General features: G+C 37.3%; 1 protein-coding gene and 1 long non-coding RNA gene across 2 annotated transcripts; both read right to left on the bottom strand.

Annotated features, from left to right (window-relative positions):
- Positions 1 to 315: 315 nt before the first annotated feature.
- Positions 316 to 5,119, bottom strand: LOC18437650 (uncharacterized). Its single transcript, XM_006847853.4, has 3 exons — positions 5,049 to 5,119; positions 2,297 to 2,480; positions 316 to 1,405 (listed from the first exon to the last, which is right to left on the bottom strand). Exons 2-3 carry the CDS (start codon positions 2,457 to 2,459, stop codon positions 483 to 485), a joined length of 1,086 nt encoding a protein of 361 aa, XP_006847916.4. The 5' UTR covers positions 2,460 to 2,480; positions 5,049 to 5,119; the 3' UTR covers positions 316 to 482.
- Positions 5,120 to 8,088: 2,969 nt separating this feature from the next.
- LOC148780292 (uncharacterized) lies at positions 8,089 to 13,027 on the bottom strand. The gene is made up of 2 exons (XR_016040984.1): positions 8,317 to 13,027; positions 8,089 to 8,268 (listed from the first exon to the last, which is right to left on the bottom strand). It is a non-coding gene; the product is annotated as an uncharacterized LOC148780292 (long non-coding RNA).
- Positions 13,028 to 15,348: the final 2,321 nt, after the last annotated feature.

The following is a 15,348-nucleotide window of genomic DNA, read 5'->3' as shown; positions in this document are numbered from 1 at the left end:
ATCATAGTTGCGTAGAGGTTATATTAGTTGAGTTTCCTTTTTTTTTTTTTTTTTTTTTTTTTTCTGGTTTTGGGAAGATCATGTGTGGTTTTAAAACTTTGGAGACTTGGGATGATGCATTTACCTATTTTCCATCATGGGTAGGGGTTTTTTGTTTCATTGATGGCCTCTTTCAAGTGTGAGCTGCAGATAATTGAATGTGCGGTTGTTGCTATTGAGAGAGAGATGTTTAAAAGGAAGAAACGATCCGGACGGTACGTGAAAATAAAAAGATGAAGCAAGAGAGAATAGAAACAAAGAAAATGCACTTGTACAGAAGCTTCTAAAAGTTGATACAGCATTCAATCAATCTCTGGTAAAGAATGTTACAATGCACTCAAGTCTACATGGACTGCAGCAGCAATCGCTGCCAAAGAATTCGTCACATTGCAGAAAGGGAAATACAGGATTGTTATTTTACACGTACTGTAATGTAATGCTAACTACCAGTGCCACGAGAAAAGTAAAGTTTTGAGCAACCACATGCTGAGAAGCACGCCTCCGACATCTACTAGCCTCGTCCCATTATTGGGATGGGGATTCTGAGGACACAGACCAGGATCGACAGGAGGGAAAGGGATATCCGGAGATGGGTAGTCGGGAGGGGGAGGAGGTGGGTGATGATGCGGTGTTGGTGTGGGCGGTGGCCGGGGCTGGGGCGGGCGCGGATGCGGATGCGGATGCGGATGCGGATGCGGGGATGGAAACCGATCCTCTGAGTTGCGCCTGGGGCTCAGCATGGGGTCTTGTTGGATATTGGGTGAATTGGAAGGGTCGAGATGGGGCGGAGAAGTTAAGGTCCCACCCAGCGTAGGCTTAGCAAGGTCTTCCTCAGGTTGTTGATGGCGATAAGGGGAATTGTGAGGGGCAAAATGGGGAGGAGGTGCCTTGCGGGTCCCACTCTTTACTGAGTCAGCTGTGTCCTGCATGGCGTTAGGTGTATTGTCAGGGTGAGGAGGAGAAATGGGGTGGGGCCCACTCGAATCTCTGTATACCAGGTCCTGTTGGGGATTTGGGGAATTGACATCAGGGCCAAAAGGGGAAGGAGGAGCCAAGTGGTCCCCACCGGGCGCTGAGGCAGCAGGGTGATCGTCTTTGGCATGAGCTGGAGAAGCCAAGTGGGATGGTGGGGCCCGAGGAGAATGCTTGGGGGTGGGTCCTGCCAGGGTGCGGACGCTGAGCCTCATGCCCTGGGAGCAGTGGTCGGAGACGGAGCAGATGAAGAAGCGGGAGGCGTTGGGCGTGGTGAGCGGGACGAGGGTCGTGCCCTCGATGTGAGGGTGGTGGTGGGGATGCGTGGCGGAGCAGGAGTTGAAGGCGTCTTCATTCACCTCAACCACGTTGTGGTCCGGTCCATGCATGAATACTGCTCCCACAATAGGCACACGCCCAATTAGCTTTTCATATCTTCAGCTCTCTCTCTCTCTCTCCATGTTATCTTTCACTTCTCTCTCTAGTTAGCTCTCCCAAGTATCACTTGATGCATGCCCTCTGTGTCTCCCCCATAGACGCACGCGCACACACTCTCTCTCTCGAAGATTGATATCTTCACTTTTCTCTCTCTCTAGTTAGCTCTCCAAGTATCACTTAAATGCATGTTCTCTCTCTCTTTCTTTCTCTGTCGCACAGCTTGATATTTTACCTCTCCAGGTATCACCTATTGCATGTCTCCTTTCTATCTCTCTCTAAGCTTGATATTTTACCTCTCCAAATATCACCTGATGCATGTCATCTCCCTCTCTCTCTCACTCAGCTTTGATTTTCACCATTCTTTTTAGCTCTCTCCAAGTATCACCTAATATGCAGGTCCTCTCTAATATGCATGTCGTCTCTCTCTAAGCTTGATATATTCACCTCTCTAGCTGTCTCCAACTATCACCAAATGCATGTTCCTCTTCCTCTCTCTCTCTCTCTGTCCCTCTCTTTTGAGCCTTACTTGTCTATGTCAGATTTCATTGTGGAGGATAATCTCTACCAAATTCACTTACCCAACATGACAAAATCTACCAAATTGTCACGAACTAATAGAGACGCAGAGAGAGAGAAAGCGAGAGTTCTTTAATATAATGATGTAATCAAATTAATTGATGAAGAGAGAGAGAGGAGAATACTTTAATCGAACTAATTCACACGAGAGAAAGACTGGTTACGACGATGAAACTATTGATGATTTTTTTTTTCGTGTCAACTGTGTGATTTAACCACGGAAAGGTAACAATGCAAATTGGAAACCATGGTATACAGCTTTGAGGCTCACTTAAGTTGTCCCCTGGATAGAACAGTCTCTGTGAAGCCCATTGTTCCATATCCACGCCCAGTTCCCAACCTGAATCACCTCCCACTACGTGATCCTTCGCTGCACCACATACATAACACAGCCACCACAATAACACTGCCATTAACCATGTCTTCGTCTTCATCTCTCTCTCTCTTGAATGAACCTGCAAAAAAAATCTAAGATATCAGTGACCTTTCAAATAAGCGAAGGAAAGATAAGTAAAGAGGGGATTCAAATAAGCGAAGGAAAGACGAGTAAAGAGGGGGAGAGTTCAACTAAAAAATTGAAGAAATGGGAGGGAAAACTGAAATGCTTTCATTGTCCCACAGGAGCAGACTGCCTGTTCGATCCCTCAAGAAAGCTAACATTGAGGATCCCAAAAATTAATGGGAGATATTCTCAATAATCTAGCTTCAACTCTAGGACACCCTTTTTACGACTCCTAGGACTTACATATAGATATAAGTTATTTGTTTTTAAGATTGATTTTGGACAAATTATAATGTAGATATGAGTTTTTTTTTTTTTTTAAGATTAATTTTGGACTAATTATAATCTCGAACATGAATGTGTTGAAAAATAAGTTTTATTTTTAAATATTGAAGATAATAATTTTATTAAATCATTGTTTATGCGTCCCACAAAGCGTCATTTGTCTTACGTTAGTAGCGTCCTCTGAAAAATCAGACCCCGTAAAAATGATCATCTCATCCAGGGTTGGCGTCCTCTGAAAAATCAGACCCCGTAAAAATGATCATCTCATCCAGGGTTGGTTTTTTTGGCATTCCAGAAAAAGGACGGTATTACCCTGACCTTTATGCTAAGACAAATTACCCCTTCTTTTGACAAAACCGCCCATCTGTATTAGTCGTCTACATTCTTTTACATACTGGTCTTTTTACAAGCAACAAATCCGTCTTTAGTTTAAAAGTGAGGGGCGATATGTGACTACATGAAAATTCCGGCTCATTCTTTTCTTGAATTAACAAAACCTTCCAGCCGCTTCTTTAAAAAAGCCCGCGAAATCTATTGCTCGCTTTTGATTTTTTTTTTTCTTATAAAAGCGAAGAAAAAGAGATTTATCAGTAAATTTAAACCTATTAACTGATTTTTTTTTTCCTTTCAAGAGTATAAATATCAATTAGCTGAATTACACCAAGCTAGTTATAAGCAGGACACGCATATCTTTTTGAGAAGCGGGAAATTCAATTCAATAGGAAATTGAATGTTTCCTCTATTTACATGAAAATTAAAAAGACGAAGAAAGATTAATGGATTAAACCTTTAGGTGCTTAACAAAAAAAAGGAGCAAAACCTCAGTATTTTCGGATTTAAAAAAGATAAAATGAACAATCAACTCAACCGAACGTGAATAAACTAGGAAAAAGATACGAAAATTTCTACAAGTGAAGATTTAGGAAAATGACAATTTAGGTGCATGGTTTTAGCAGATTAAAAAAAGACTAATCTTATGATAAACAAGATTAAACATGTAAAGTTAACAAGAATGAAGCACGACCTGCATATTAGTTTCTGTTAAGAAACTGCCAATCAAATTAAAAAAAACAAAAAAAAAAGATACATCTTCTCGATTTAAAGAAGCTAAACATGAGAGAAGAGATCCTTGATTCTGAAGTATAAAAAAAAAGATACATCTTCTCGATTTAAAGAAGCTAAACATGAAAGAAGAAATCCTTGATTCTGAAGTATATCCTTCTCTGAAACTAAGAACGGATTAATTAGAAGTTCGGAACCACTGTTTCAAATTTTCCATCAATAACGAGAAAATAATTCTGAAAGCACAGTAGATTTGAAAGATAGAGGTGAGTTTTGAATCTGAATCTGTAAGTCACAATGTTTTCCAATTTCTCTTGGTGAATCAACTGACTATCCATACAAGACTCAAGAAAGAAGAAAGATTGAAATTATCTAACCAAAATTGATTCAGTTAATTAAGACTGAGAAAGTTTCTTGAATTCAAAGCAAAATGGAGAGAAAGGAAATATTTCAAAATAGAAATCATCTTATTTCCAAAATCCAGATGAGATTAAAATGGTTAAGGAGTTGAATATAGTTGAAAAATCAGCAGCCTGAGTTTCTATTCCAAAAGCTCCATTTCAGTCTACAAGAAAACAAATCTAAAACAGTTATTGAATCAAAAGAAAAGTATACCATTATTTTCTAAATCTGAACACTGAAGATTAGGTAACTGTAAAATTATATACAACAATTTCAAAGCATTGCAGATTCCAAAATCTAAAAGATTTCAGATCGCCATAAAATTGAGAGCATAACACTTTTCTGGACACCATAATTGTCAGGATACTATAAATTCCAGAAAATAACAAAAATCAGAACAATATAGATTTCTTTGTTTAGAGGAAGAAGTCAAGTGACGAAAAAAAAGAAGCATCGATTCATTTATATTCTTAAATTAAAACTAAATCACAAACTTATTTCTCAATCAAAGTCACAGGACTGATTATTTTCTTCAAATGATAGAAAATGAAATCATTCACGAAAATTCTTGATCTAAACTAACAATGCAGCAGAAAGGGATGCTTCCTCCTCGGATTACTTCTCTTATGAGCTCAAAATACTGAAAAAAAGAACAGAGGATCGCATAGAGGAATGAAATAACAGTGGCTGATGCAAGAAACAGTGTTAAAAATAAATCGAAGAAAGCAAGAAAAATTCAATCAGAGAAGGAAGAAAAGGGAACGTGTTATACCTATTCACCGATTGGAGAATGAAAAGGCTTGGCTCTGCAATTTTTCTGAGAAATTTTTCTCGCTCGTTTATAGCGTTTGAAAGGGGAGGTGAGGGCAATTTTATAGGCGGCATCGGAATAACCAGGGCCAAAAGCGTAAAATGTCGTCCGATGCGAAACTATTTCTAGGAATTTTACTGAAAAGCTTCTACAAAAGGGGTCTATTTTTACTGCATATGCGCGAGATATCCGCCGTCAGAAATGAGATGGACGGTCGAAAGGATTTGGACTTTCAAATTCCAATGAATGACTGTACATGTGTATTTTTACTGCAAATGCCGAGATATCCGCCGTCAGAAATGAGATGGACGGTCCAAAAGATTTGGACATCAAATTCCAATGAATGACGTGGGCTATCGTTTCGTGCATATGTTCATCGCCACCGTTGGAATTAAGAACGGACGGAAAATAGGCTGGGAACGGTGCACATTTTGTGCTTCACGTCAGTGATTTTGTTCTCTCATCAATCCCCAAACCCCCAGATTCTGTCTTTCTCTCTCTAAGTCCTGTCTCTCTCTAGAATCCGCTACCCAGACTCTATCTCTCTAAGTTAGTTATTCCGGTGTCATCTTTCTCTCACATCCCCATTCGCGGCTCTCTTTCTCTCTCTAAAACCCTGTCAGTTATGGTAGTATTCTTTCTAAAACCTTGAATTATTTGAGCGCTGAGGGTCGTTTCTTTGACTCCCTCTCTCCCTCCAAAGCCTTCCTCGGAATCTAAATGGTTGATGATGGCTGTTTTCGTTCAATCCTGGCAGGCATTTTGCAATTAAATATAAAAAGACCACTAAAATGTTAAATAGTTAATGGGTGCGGTTTCTATCAGGATGCAACCTTAAACAATCCAATTAAGGCCCCTTTAAAATTTTATCTATGTAATTTTGTTATAAATTTTTTTAGTATTATCTTAAAATCTATTTTCATACCTAATTAAAAAAATTTAAATTTCAAAAATGGTTAAAATAAAGTAGATCTATAAATGTATAAAAATTTTGAAAATGGATGGTCTAGATAAGGTGTTGCAAGATGCACTATTTTCGGTACTCAAAAACTTTTTTTTTTCATATTCATACATCTCGATGTCGAGATGATCGATTAGAGGTTTTTTTCAACATTAAAACAACATTTCCGATAGATTTTTGAAGTGCATCTGTTATTCTACTAAGGTTGCAGCCTTATATAAACCTTTCCCATAGTTAATATCTTATATAATTTTGGTAAATTTCTCATTTTATATTGAGGTCGGAGCAATTTTGGGGTTTATAGTAGAGTGCCATTGAGTACTATTTCTTTCCTCGTTTTTATAGAACATTTATTGATTTTAATTAATCCCTTAAAAAATAAGGGAAATTAACTTAGTATATAATCCTCTATCTTCACTCTAAAAATTTTTGGCTTATGAAGAAAATAAAAAACTGTTATTTATAATCTGAAGAAAGGCAAAGATTTATGGTTTTGTTTTTTGTTTGTAGACGTTTTCGTTGTTATTTACCTCTTTAAGCATGTATAAGATTGGGCGTGCTTTTTTTTTTTTTTTTTTTGGGATTTTATGCTGATGACTATAATGTGTCAGGCTTGTGCATTAGTACGGTGTGGTCACTTTTATAATGTATAATTGATTTTAAAAATGTCGGCTTGGCACCAAATTGTTTGCCCTGAAATTGGTCATTTCGTACCGATTATGTCAATACATTGGAAATCGTCTTGGTCTAGAAGAGAACCGGCGAGTGACGTTTTGCTAAAGTTAAAACGTTGTTTGGCTACAGTAAAAATACCTATTCATCGATCCGGATCTGGTTTGGGTTGGTTCACTATTTTTGCATGCGTTTTTTTGCCGGTTCACTATTTTTTTAGGTACAGTTAAATGGCACTCCGGACCCGTCAATTCACCAATCCAGACGCTGTTTGGCTACATTAAAAATACCGATTCATCGATCCGGATCTGTTTTGGGATGGTTCACTATTGTTGCATGCGTTTTTTTGCCGATTCACTATTTTTTTTTGTATAGTAAAATGATGATCCGGACCTTCTGATTCACCGATCTAGCCCAGTTTTTATGATGTATAATCCGGGCCACCGATTTTTTTTTTAAATCAATGACTGTATAGTGCTAGAAAACATGAAACCAGATCGACACTCGCTATGGTATCGATCTTGAGTCGGGTCTGACATACTTGGTTCTCATGTGTATACTTCCGAGCTCAGCAGAGTACCAAGCTTGAGTGACTCAGGGAGTTCGACTGGACTCACAACGCTTGTATATGATATTAACCATTTTACTTTTGATAAGGATATGCTTGGTAGTGTTTATTGGGTAAGTTGATAGGCTTGGTAGTAATGTGAACTCGATAATGGATTGCTAATTTATGTTTGGGGTTTGGTGTTTTTCGTTCTTTCAGTAAAGAAAGCACGGTAATTTATAAGAACTTCAAACAATTTGCTTTATTCAACTTGGCGTTTCGAGAGTCGGATCGGGCTGTATATTATGAAGAAATAAAAACAAAATTAACCGCACGGGGAACCAGGGTATTTCCATTGTTACTCATCGATATTAGAGCAAGTCCCATTATGAGAATTTGTAAATCATGGATATTGGCTATATTAATTTCAATAAGCCAGCCGAACTCGCCCCTTGGCTCTGACATGGGGGTCCTCCCCCCTGAGATGGTGTATTTGAATTGGGGGAATCACCCCTGGTGGTCATCATGGTCGATGCTCTACAATCGAGTCGGGTGATTTACTGTAGCGACACTCATGATTCTAAAATCGGTTCGGTTACCTATATCTCTTGCCCTAAGTCTTAATTTTTTATTTATTAATACTAATATATCTTAATGCTAGTACACATGTCCATAAAGTTTAGACCTTTTGTTTGATCACTCTCCCAAAAAAAAATTAAAAATAAAAGATTAGTAAAAGAAAAAAAGAGAAGTGTCATTATTACGTATGACCTTTCTTTTCTTTTCTTTTATTTTTTTTTTTTTTTTTTTTTTTTTTGACAAACAAAACTAATTTTATTACTCAAAAAGGTATTACATAGAGATCAAATAAAAAAAAGAGAAGCATCAACATCCAATTCATCTAACATAGAACCCTATATACCTGTCTGCTACCTCATTGGCCTCTTCGCAAGGGAGTCTGCTACCTCATTGGCCTCCTGATAAACCTGTCTAAAATTAACCTCCAAAACATTACAACTATTTATAATATAAACCTGTCTAAAATTAACCTCCAAAACATTACAACTATTTATAATTTGTAACCACAAAGACTGAAGCTTCCATGCATAGTGCTATAAAGTCCTTCAACCACCATTTAATGAAGCAACCATGCCCTGAAATTGCCATGGGCCATGCTATCAAAGACGCCAATCCACCTTGAACGGCTACAATGTTCCTTCGTTACCACAAGATATGTCAGAAGCCGTCTGATTTTATTTTGCTGAAATCTCCACGGTTAACCTTGTGCAGAGTAACATCCTTGGGGCATGCATTATATGTGAGGGGACTCTGATTATTTAGTGCTTGGCTTATAAATACCAATTGGGTGCGTAGCTTATAAATGCCAATTTGTTCAGCATTATAGTTCTAGTTATGCAAGTGTCCACCTATGCCCAGAACTTGAAGTCATTGGACCAGAAATAAATGTTTATAAGAATTTTAAAACGAGAGCAGCTTAAGGAGAGGTGGTCAAGGTAATAGAGTGTCACAATATGATGTCTTTGAGTTTCATTCAAACATGTATAACTCCATGCCTGATGGTTAAGCTAGTTGGGTTGGTAGTTTCTAGAATTTTTGTAGCCCAAGGAAAGGATAAAATTTATCAAAGTACACTCAACAAATTAACTATTCAACATCTTAAATGTTTTTTTATTTAATTTCAAAATACCTACCAAAATACTCCTGTTTAAATGTTAAAAGATCTGTTTTCTATGCAGCCAAGCCCGCATATGTAGAAATGTGGGCCTGTTAATAAATCTATTTTTTAGATGGATTTAAGACTTAATATTTTTAAGGACATGTAATCTCTAACATAGAGATCATGAATATAAATAAATAAATAAATTTAAAAAACTAGAAATAACAATTCTAGTAAGAAAACATTTGAACTGTCAGTTTCCATTATTTTTAAATGGAACACCTGCTTGCATCCATCTTTAATATGGATGCTTTACACTTTCTAAACTGCATATGTAGAAATGCGGTCCAGTCCACATGAAACTATTTTTCAATATTTAATGTTGTTAAGTTTATCTTGACAAATTTCTCGAATAAAGGAGACAAATGGGTAAGAAATCTACTCGTTTTATTTGAGTGACTCGGATGCCGATTTCAATGGTAGAGTCGAACTAAGTAGTACATGATATTCGAGTCTTAAAAAATTGAAAAACCTCATGAACTGTTTGTTTTTAGTGGAATGTTATCTTGCACTCGGGTAGGGGTTTCAAACGGGTCAAGTTTACCCTTTGACCCAGCAGATAGGGTTACCCAACCCGGGTCTGGGTCTAGACTTGTAAAATGGACCGGACAGGGTAGGGTGACCAACTTGGAAAATTTGGGTCTGATCGGGTCTACCCAACCTGCCATACATACGCATAAAATTTATAATGTTATATTAACTTCATATTTAATTAATATGGTGCCGTTTTTCGTTTTTTAATATGACTAGGTTCCGACCAGACCTGGCCGGTCGACTCTGGGTCCAATTGACTTGAAACCTACCATGGATACGGTCTAACTTAGACCTAGTTGGGTCAGGTTGACCCAACCCAGACCCAAACCTACCGACCCCAGACCAATCCCGAACACATCCGTACATTTGGGAATAGGAAGCGTTTAAATTTTGATGACAATCTCCCTATATGTATGTTGAGAGAGATTTTTGTTGTACCACAATAAGCCATTAGGAATTAGGGCCATGGAGAGTTTGCCCGTCTCTCTCTCCTTTTCTGTTTGGTTTTTCTAAGGTTGAGGCATAGGGCGCATCTCTAAATAGCGTTTAAAGGTGATTTTTCAGTAGCAAAAATTAGAAATATATATTCATTCCTAGTTACAAAATTTAAAGCTTAAAAAATAATGCAAATCAAATAAATCCATAAGCACATGAAAATACTGAAAATTAACTGCCTTGATAATGCATTACAAGAGCCAGTATTTCCCAAATTTGAAATCTATTTTTTTTTAAGTCCATAAATGATTGATTTAAAGATTTTCTTACATCAAAACAACCTTGAAGTGTACCTTAATTTAATTGTTTGGAGCCTCAACTTGATATAAACTTTTCCTTTTATTTAATGTTGTACTCGTTAGTGTTTCGCTAAACACACTTGATGTCCATGAGGAAAGATATTTCTATTTAAAGTTAATGAAATGCCTAGTGATTGAAATCTTGGTCGAGTCCGGGAACCGGCTTGGTCGAGTCCTCAATTTTTAGTGCCATGTACACTGCTCAGGACTCGGCCGAGTGCCTAAGTGTTCAATAGGGACAAGTTCGAGGCCCCAGCCAACTTTAAAAGACAATGGAAATAACAAAATTCGAAGCAACTAAAGTACTCACTCTTCCATTTAAACTTCGATCAACTATTTTTTCCAAGTTCCTTTTTTGGGTCCATTGTTGTTGAATCCCCTGCATGATAAAGCCATGGCAATGGCCTTAGCGTCCTTTGATTCATTCCTGCTCTCTCTGGAGACCATAGAAAGCGGACCATTTTAAGTTAACCAACATCCATGGCATTGCACTACCAAATTCGATGTTTGGCTGTTACAGATCGTGCGTCCAGGCTTTGGAGAGTTCTCTGTTTTTAATCTCACAGAGAGGAAAAGATTTCCACATTGAGCTTGCAAAGCTCCAAATGTGATTACTTCCTAACATGAATGGGTACTGGAAATTTAAATTTTATGACTTGTAACATCTGTACTCCACGAGTTATCATCTTCTATACTATTCTCCTCATGCAAGGATTCCATAGCACCACATCTTATACATGTTACTATCATTTGTTCATAGATGAAGTGTCTAGGCATTGAGAAAAAGTAGGGTACTTGTGTTTACAGAACCCCACCTGCACGCACACAGGCACACACATACAGAGAGAGAGAGAGAGAGAGAGAGAGAGAGAGAGATCCAACTTGCAAACCACGGAGTTCCTACAAAGCCATGAAACAGCGGCCATTAACATTCTTGTATTCAAAACTCAAGGGTGGAAGGTACTATTGAAACTAGTTTGGCGATTCAATACAATTGGTAAGTGTTACATTCACTTAAGAAGATATGCATGCAGCCGGAATTGCTGTCGTTTTTTTATCAGCGGGCCATAGGCGATCAACCCTTTTCTTTTGCAACTTCAAAATCCTGCCTTTCAGACCACTCTCTTCTTACTTGATGAAATCTGATTCCGTCTCACCCTCTTCCTCCTCGATGAAGCCGTATTTAGTCTCATTTTCTTCCTGGTTCTCAAAATGCTCTAATAATTTGGTTAGGGAAGGGAGTCGATGCTTTGGTTTCCTGCTCTAATCCTTCCCACTAATCTCTATAAAAATACCTTGTCTTTCTACTCTGCTAACACCTAGAAGGAGCTTTTTTACTCCATAACCATTACCTCTAATGGTGGTCAATTCAAGAAATGGTCCCATGTACCATAAAATTTGGGGAGGCATTGTAGCTCTGGTTTTCTTAATCCATGTTGTCTTCATCTCCATATTTTCAACATCTCCTCATATCCAATTCCAACGACCTAGTTTTCTTTCTTTTTAAGGAGCTTTTGAGAAATCACCCATAAAAGTCGTCTTAACTAAGATATAATGTTGTATGCTTTAGGCTTCCGCTAAGGCAATTAAGCCTTGGCTTAATTTCAAATATCTCCAAGGCAATTAAGCCATTTTTTGTCATGGTACATTTGCTTAATTCCAAATGTCTCGTAAGTCGAGGCTTGAAGCAATCATCATTGATTGCACGATTCATATCAAAGTCCACATTTTTTTAGCAAATCAAGTAGGCCAACTCTCTTAGCTTGTTCAGAAAACATCCTAGGTAGGAATCTAACACATTCAGGAGTTTTGGTCAAAGTTCTAGGTCCAATACTTGGAGTTGTTGGAACTCTCCATATTCTAAGGTTAACTCTTCTAAGAGTTCATAATTTACTAATATATTAAAGTAGAAGAGATTAATTGAATATGACCAGAAATATGAGAGTGACACACTATTTGTTTGAAGGTGAAGTATATAAACATCATCTATGCGTTTAAAGAAATTGTTGGGATGTCCTCTAGAGATCTATATCGCATTAAAGTAAATGCGTTAAGAACTTCTACCTTGCCCCACCAAAATCATATGGCCAATTCTTGCATCATATCGTGCATCTTCACCTTGTCATCATTACAACCACTTTTTAACATTCATGCACTTTGAAAATAGTCCTAAGGGAACAATGTGCTGTTTGAGAAAATGACATGTAACAGCGTATCATTCAAATCATCAAAATATCATAGCTAAATTTTAAAGGGATGAACAGGGATTTACCCCAACCTCATTGTATTCCAGCCGCCAGTTCATTCACTTTTTCACACAGTCCCATTACTGTTGGGAGCAATATTAATCGCAAGGAGCAAATCTTCACACTTTTTGATAACAAATTTGGCATGCAGTTTTATCAACAGATCAGCAATCCGTCTCACTCCTTTCATGTTTATTTCGTAGTGAGACCACCAATTTGAAGGCCACCCTCTTAGACAGTTCTTTCCTTGTTTGCTTGTGACCATCTTTACTTCCCAACCACATCCAATTCCACAATTAGCTTCCAGCCATTCATTTGCTAGGCATCTGTTGATCTTCGATAGTCCCATAGCAGGGCCAAGATCTCTCTGTATTGCCATCTTTCTTAACTTCCTGCCCTTCTTGTTAACCGAAGTCCATAGATCTGAGTGGATACATGCAATTCAAAGAGATGAAACAAACTAAATTGAAAGAAGCGATGATGGATCTACCTGATTTTTCACAGACAGTAATAGTGTGAAACTAAATAGGAAAGGATGGTGTCTATGTTTTGCGAAACTAAAGCTTGCAGTCACGGAATAATTCAAAGGATTTGGCAGAGAAGAGTTCAAATGATTTTACTGTATCTTTGTGATTCAGAGCCAGAGAGTTAAAAACAAAAAATTGATGTTCAAGAAAGACGATAAGCAGTCAAGAGAAAGAAGAGAAAAACTTCAGAGAGCAAAAAAAAATCAAGAATCTTGAAATTAAGAGGAGGAAAGTGAAAGATGAGATAGAAGAACATGGGTTCACTGAAACCAAGGAGAAAGATGAAGCTGTGAAGGACTTCAAAATGTGCCATTTTTGACAGAGAGAAGTAAAACTGTAAAAATAAGCAGGCCTAGTCTGCTTTGTTAATGTATGGTAAGGCTGAAAACCCTCATTTTATGGGTGGCTATGAAAAGGAGAGAATGACATCTTGCTTTATTTTTCTTGTTTAACTTTGAGGTGCGTGCTCTTTCTGTGGTCGATCTTTTATGAGTGCATTAGATTCCGGGTACGAAGGCAGTGCATGCCAGCTATCTTTCTTTTGGCGTGTAAGTTAAGACATCGATTGAGCACAATAAATAACAAAAAGAAAAAAAAGTAGAGAAATTAATACTATATTATCTATATTGTTTATAGGAAAGAATTGGTGTGGATGCAATTTTACAATGTAGAACATATGACACTTCAAAAATTCAAAAATCCATCGAAAAAGGTAGTTTTTTATGTTGAAAAATCATTTGATTAATTATCTCGACATCTAGATATATGATCATGAAAAATAAAAAGATTTTAAGTCTCAAAAATATTACATTTTACAACATATTATCTACCCCCTTTATTTTCAAGATTTTATATGTTTAGAGATCTACTTATTTTGACTATTTTTTAAATTTAAAATTTTATAATTAGATATAAAAAGAGGTTTTTAGATAACCCTAATAACATTTTACGTCAAAATTATACACCATGATAAAATTTGAAGGTGCATCTACAACTGCATTTGTATGCCAACTGCAACCTCGTTTATAACTAGGGGTCGTTGAAAGATGTCTAATATTTCATATTTTAAATTTGAGTAATGATCTTATGAGACCTTCCCACGTCTATGTATGTAGAATCGTAAAGGATTACCATTAAACTTGGTACAGATATTTAGAAAAATTATCACATGGGTGTATAACTCGACTTTTCTAGAGATCTAAGCCAAATTTAATGGTGATCCTTTGGGTCCTACACACATGAGTGCGGGAGGGTCTCATATAATCATTACTCATAAAAATGAGCGAGATGTTAAATAATAATTCTAAGATCATTATTTTATTTTTATTTAATTCCAAAAAGAGTAATGATCCTATGAGATCCCCCCACACCAATGTGTGTATGACCTCAAAGAATCACCATTAAATTTGACACAGATCTCATGTGATACATTTTCTAAAGATCTATGCTAAATTTAATGGTGATCAATTGAAGTCCTACACACATGAGTGTGAGAGGGTCTCATAAGATCATTACTCTCTCCTAAATACATTTTGATTAATATCCCTTAGATAAAATTGCTCATGAGATAAGCGATGTTGTAGTAGGGGTAAAACACCAATTTAATAAGAACATTACGAGGTCTGGGTATGGGTTTAAATTTTGGACCTTAAAGGTCGGGTCGAGTCCAAAAATTGGACTCGCATACTCTTTGAGTCCGGGTTTGGGTCCAGCCGACCCGAATAATATAAATATGTGTAAGTATTCATAAATATTGTTGATACGTTTGTTTCTTAGGGATTTCTAGTAATTACGTAAAACAATAAGGCATGTGGGTATATGTGGATATTCATAATATTGTGCAATACTGTAAATGTCGTTAATACTATGGGTATATGATAGTAAAAAAAAAGATGCTCATAGTCTTAGGGTGGCAATGGACCTGACATACTTGGGAGGTAATGAATAGACCCGACTTCGGGTCTAGGTCATCATCATCATAGTATTTCCCCAATTAATTGATGACGACTACACGAATCCTGAGCCACCATTATGCTCTATTAAATGCCATACCCTCAATGAGACCATAAGTCTTCATATCTTTTCGACCTTGGATCTAGGTATGAGTCCAAATTTTAGACCCAAAAAGTCGGGTCCAGGTCCAAAACCTAGAGCCGAATACTAATCGAGTTTGCATTGGAGTCCAGCCGGACCCAACCCGTTGCCACGCCTAGTTGGAAGTTCTAGTGTACTAAAACCTGAA

Source organism: Amborella trichopoda, chromosome 9, assembly GCF_054954075.1.
Source record: "Amborella trichopoda isolate Santa Cruz 75 chromosome 9, AtrichopodaSantaCruz75HAP2 v2.0, whole genome shotgun sequence".
Lineage (NCBI taxonomy): Eukaryota > Viridiplantae > Streptophyta > Magnoliopsida > Amborellales > Amborellaceae > Amborella > Amborella trichopoda.
The sequence above is the reverse complement of the archived record's forward strand: the minus strand, read 5'-3'. Positions and strand labels throughout refer to the sequence as shown.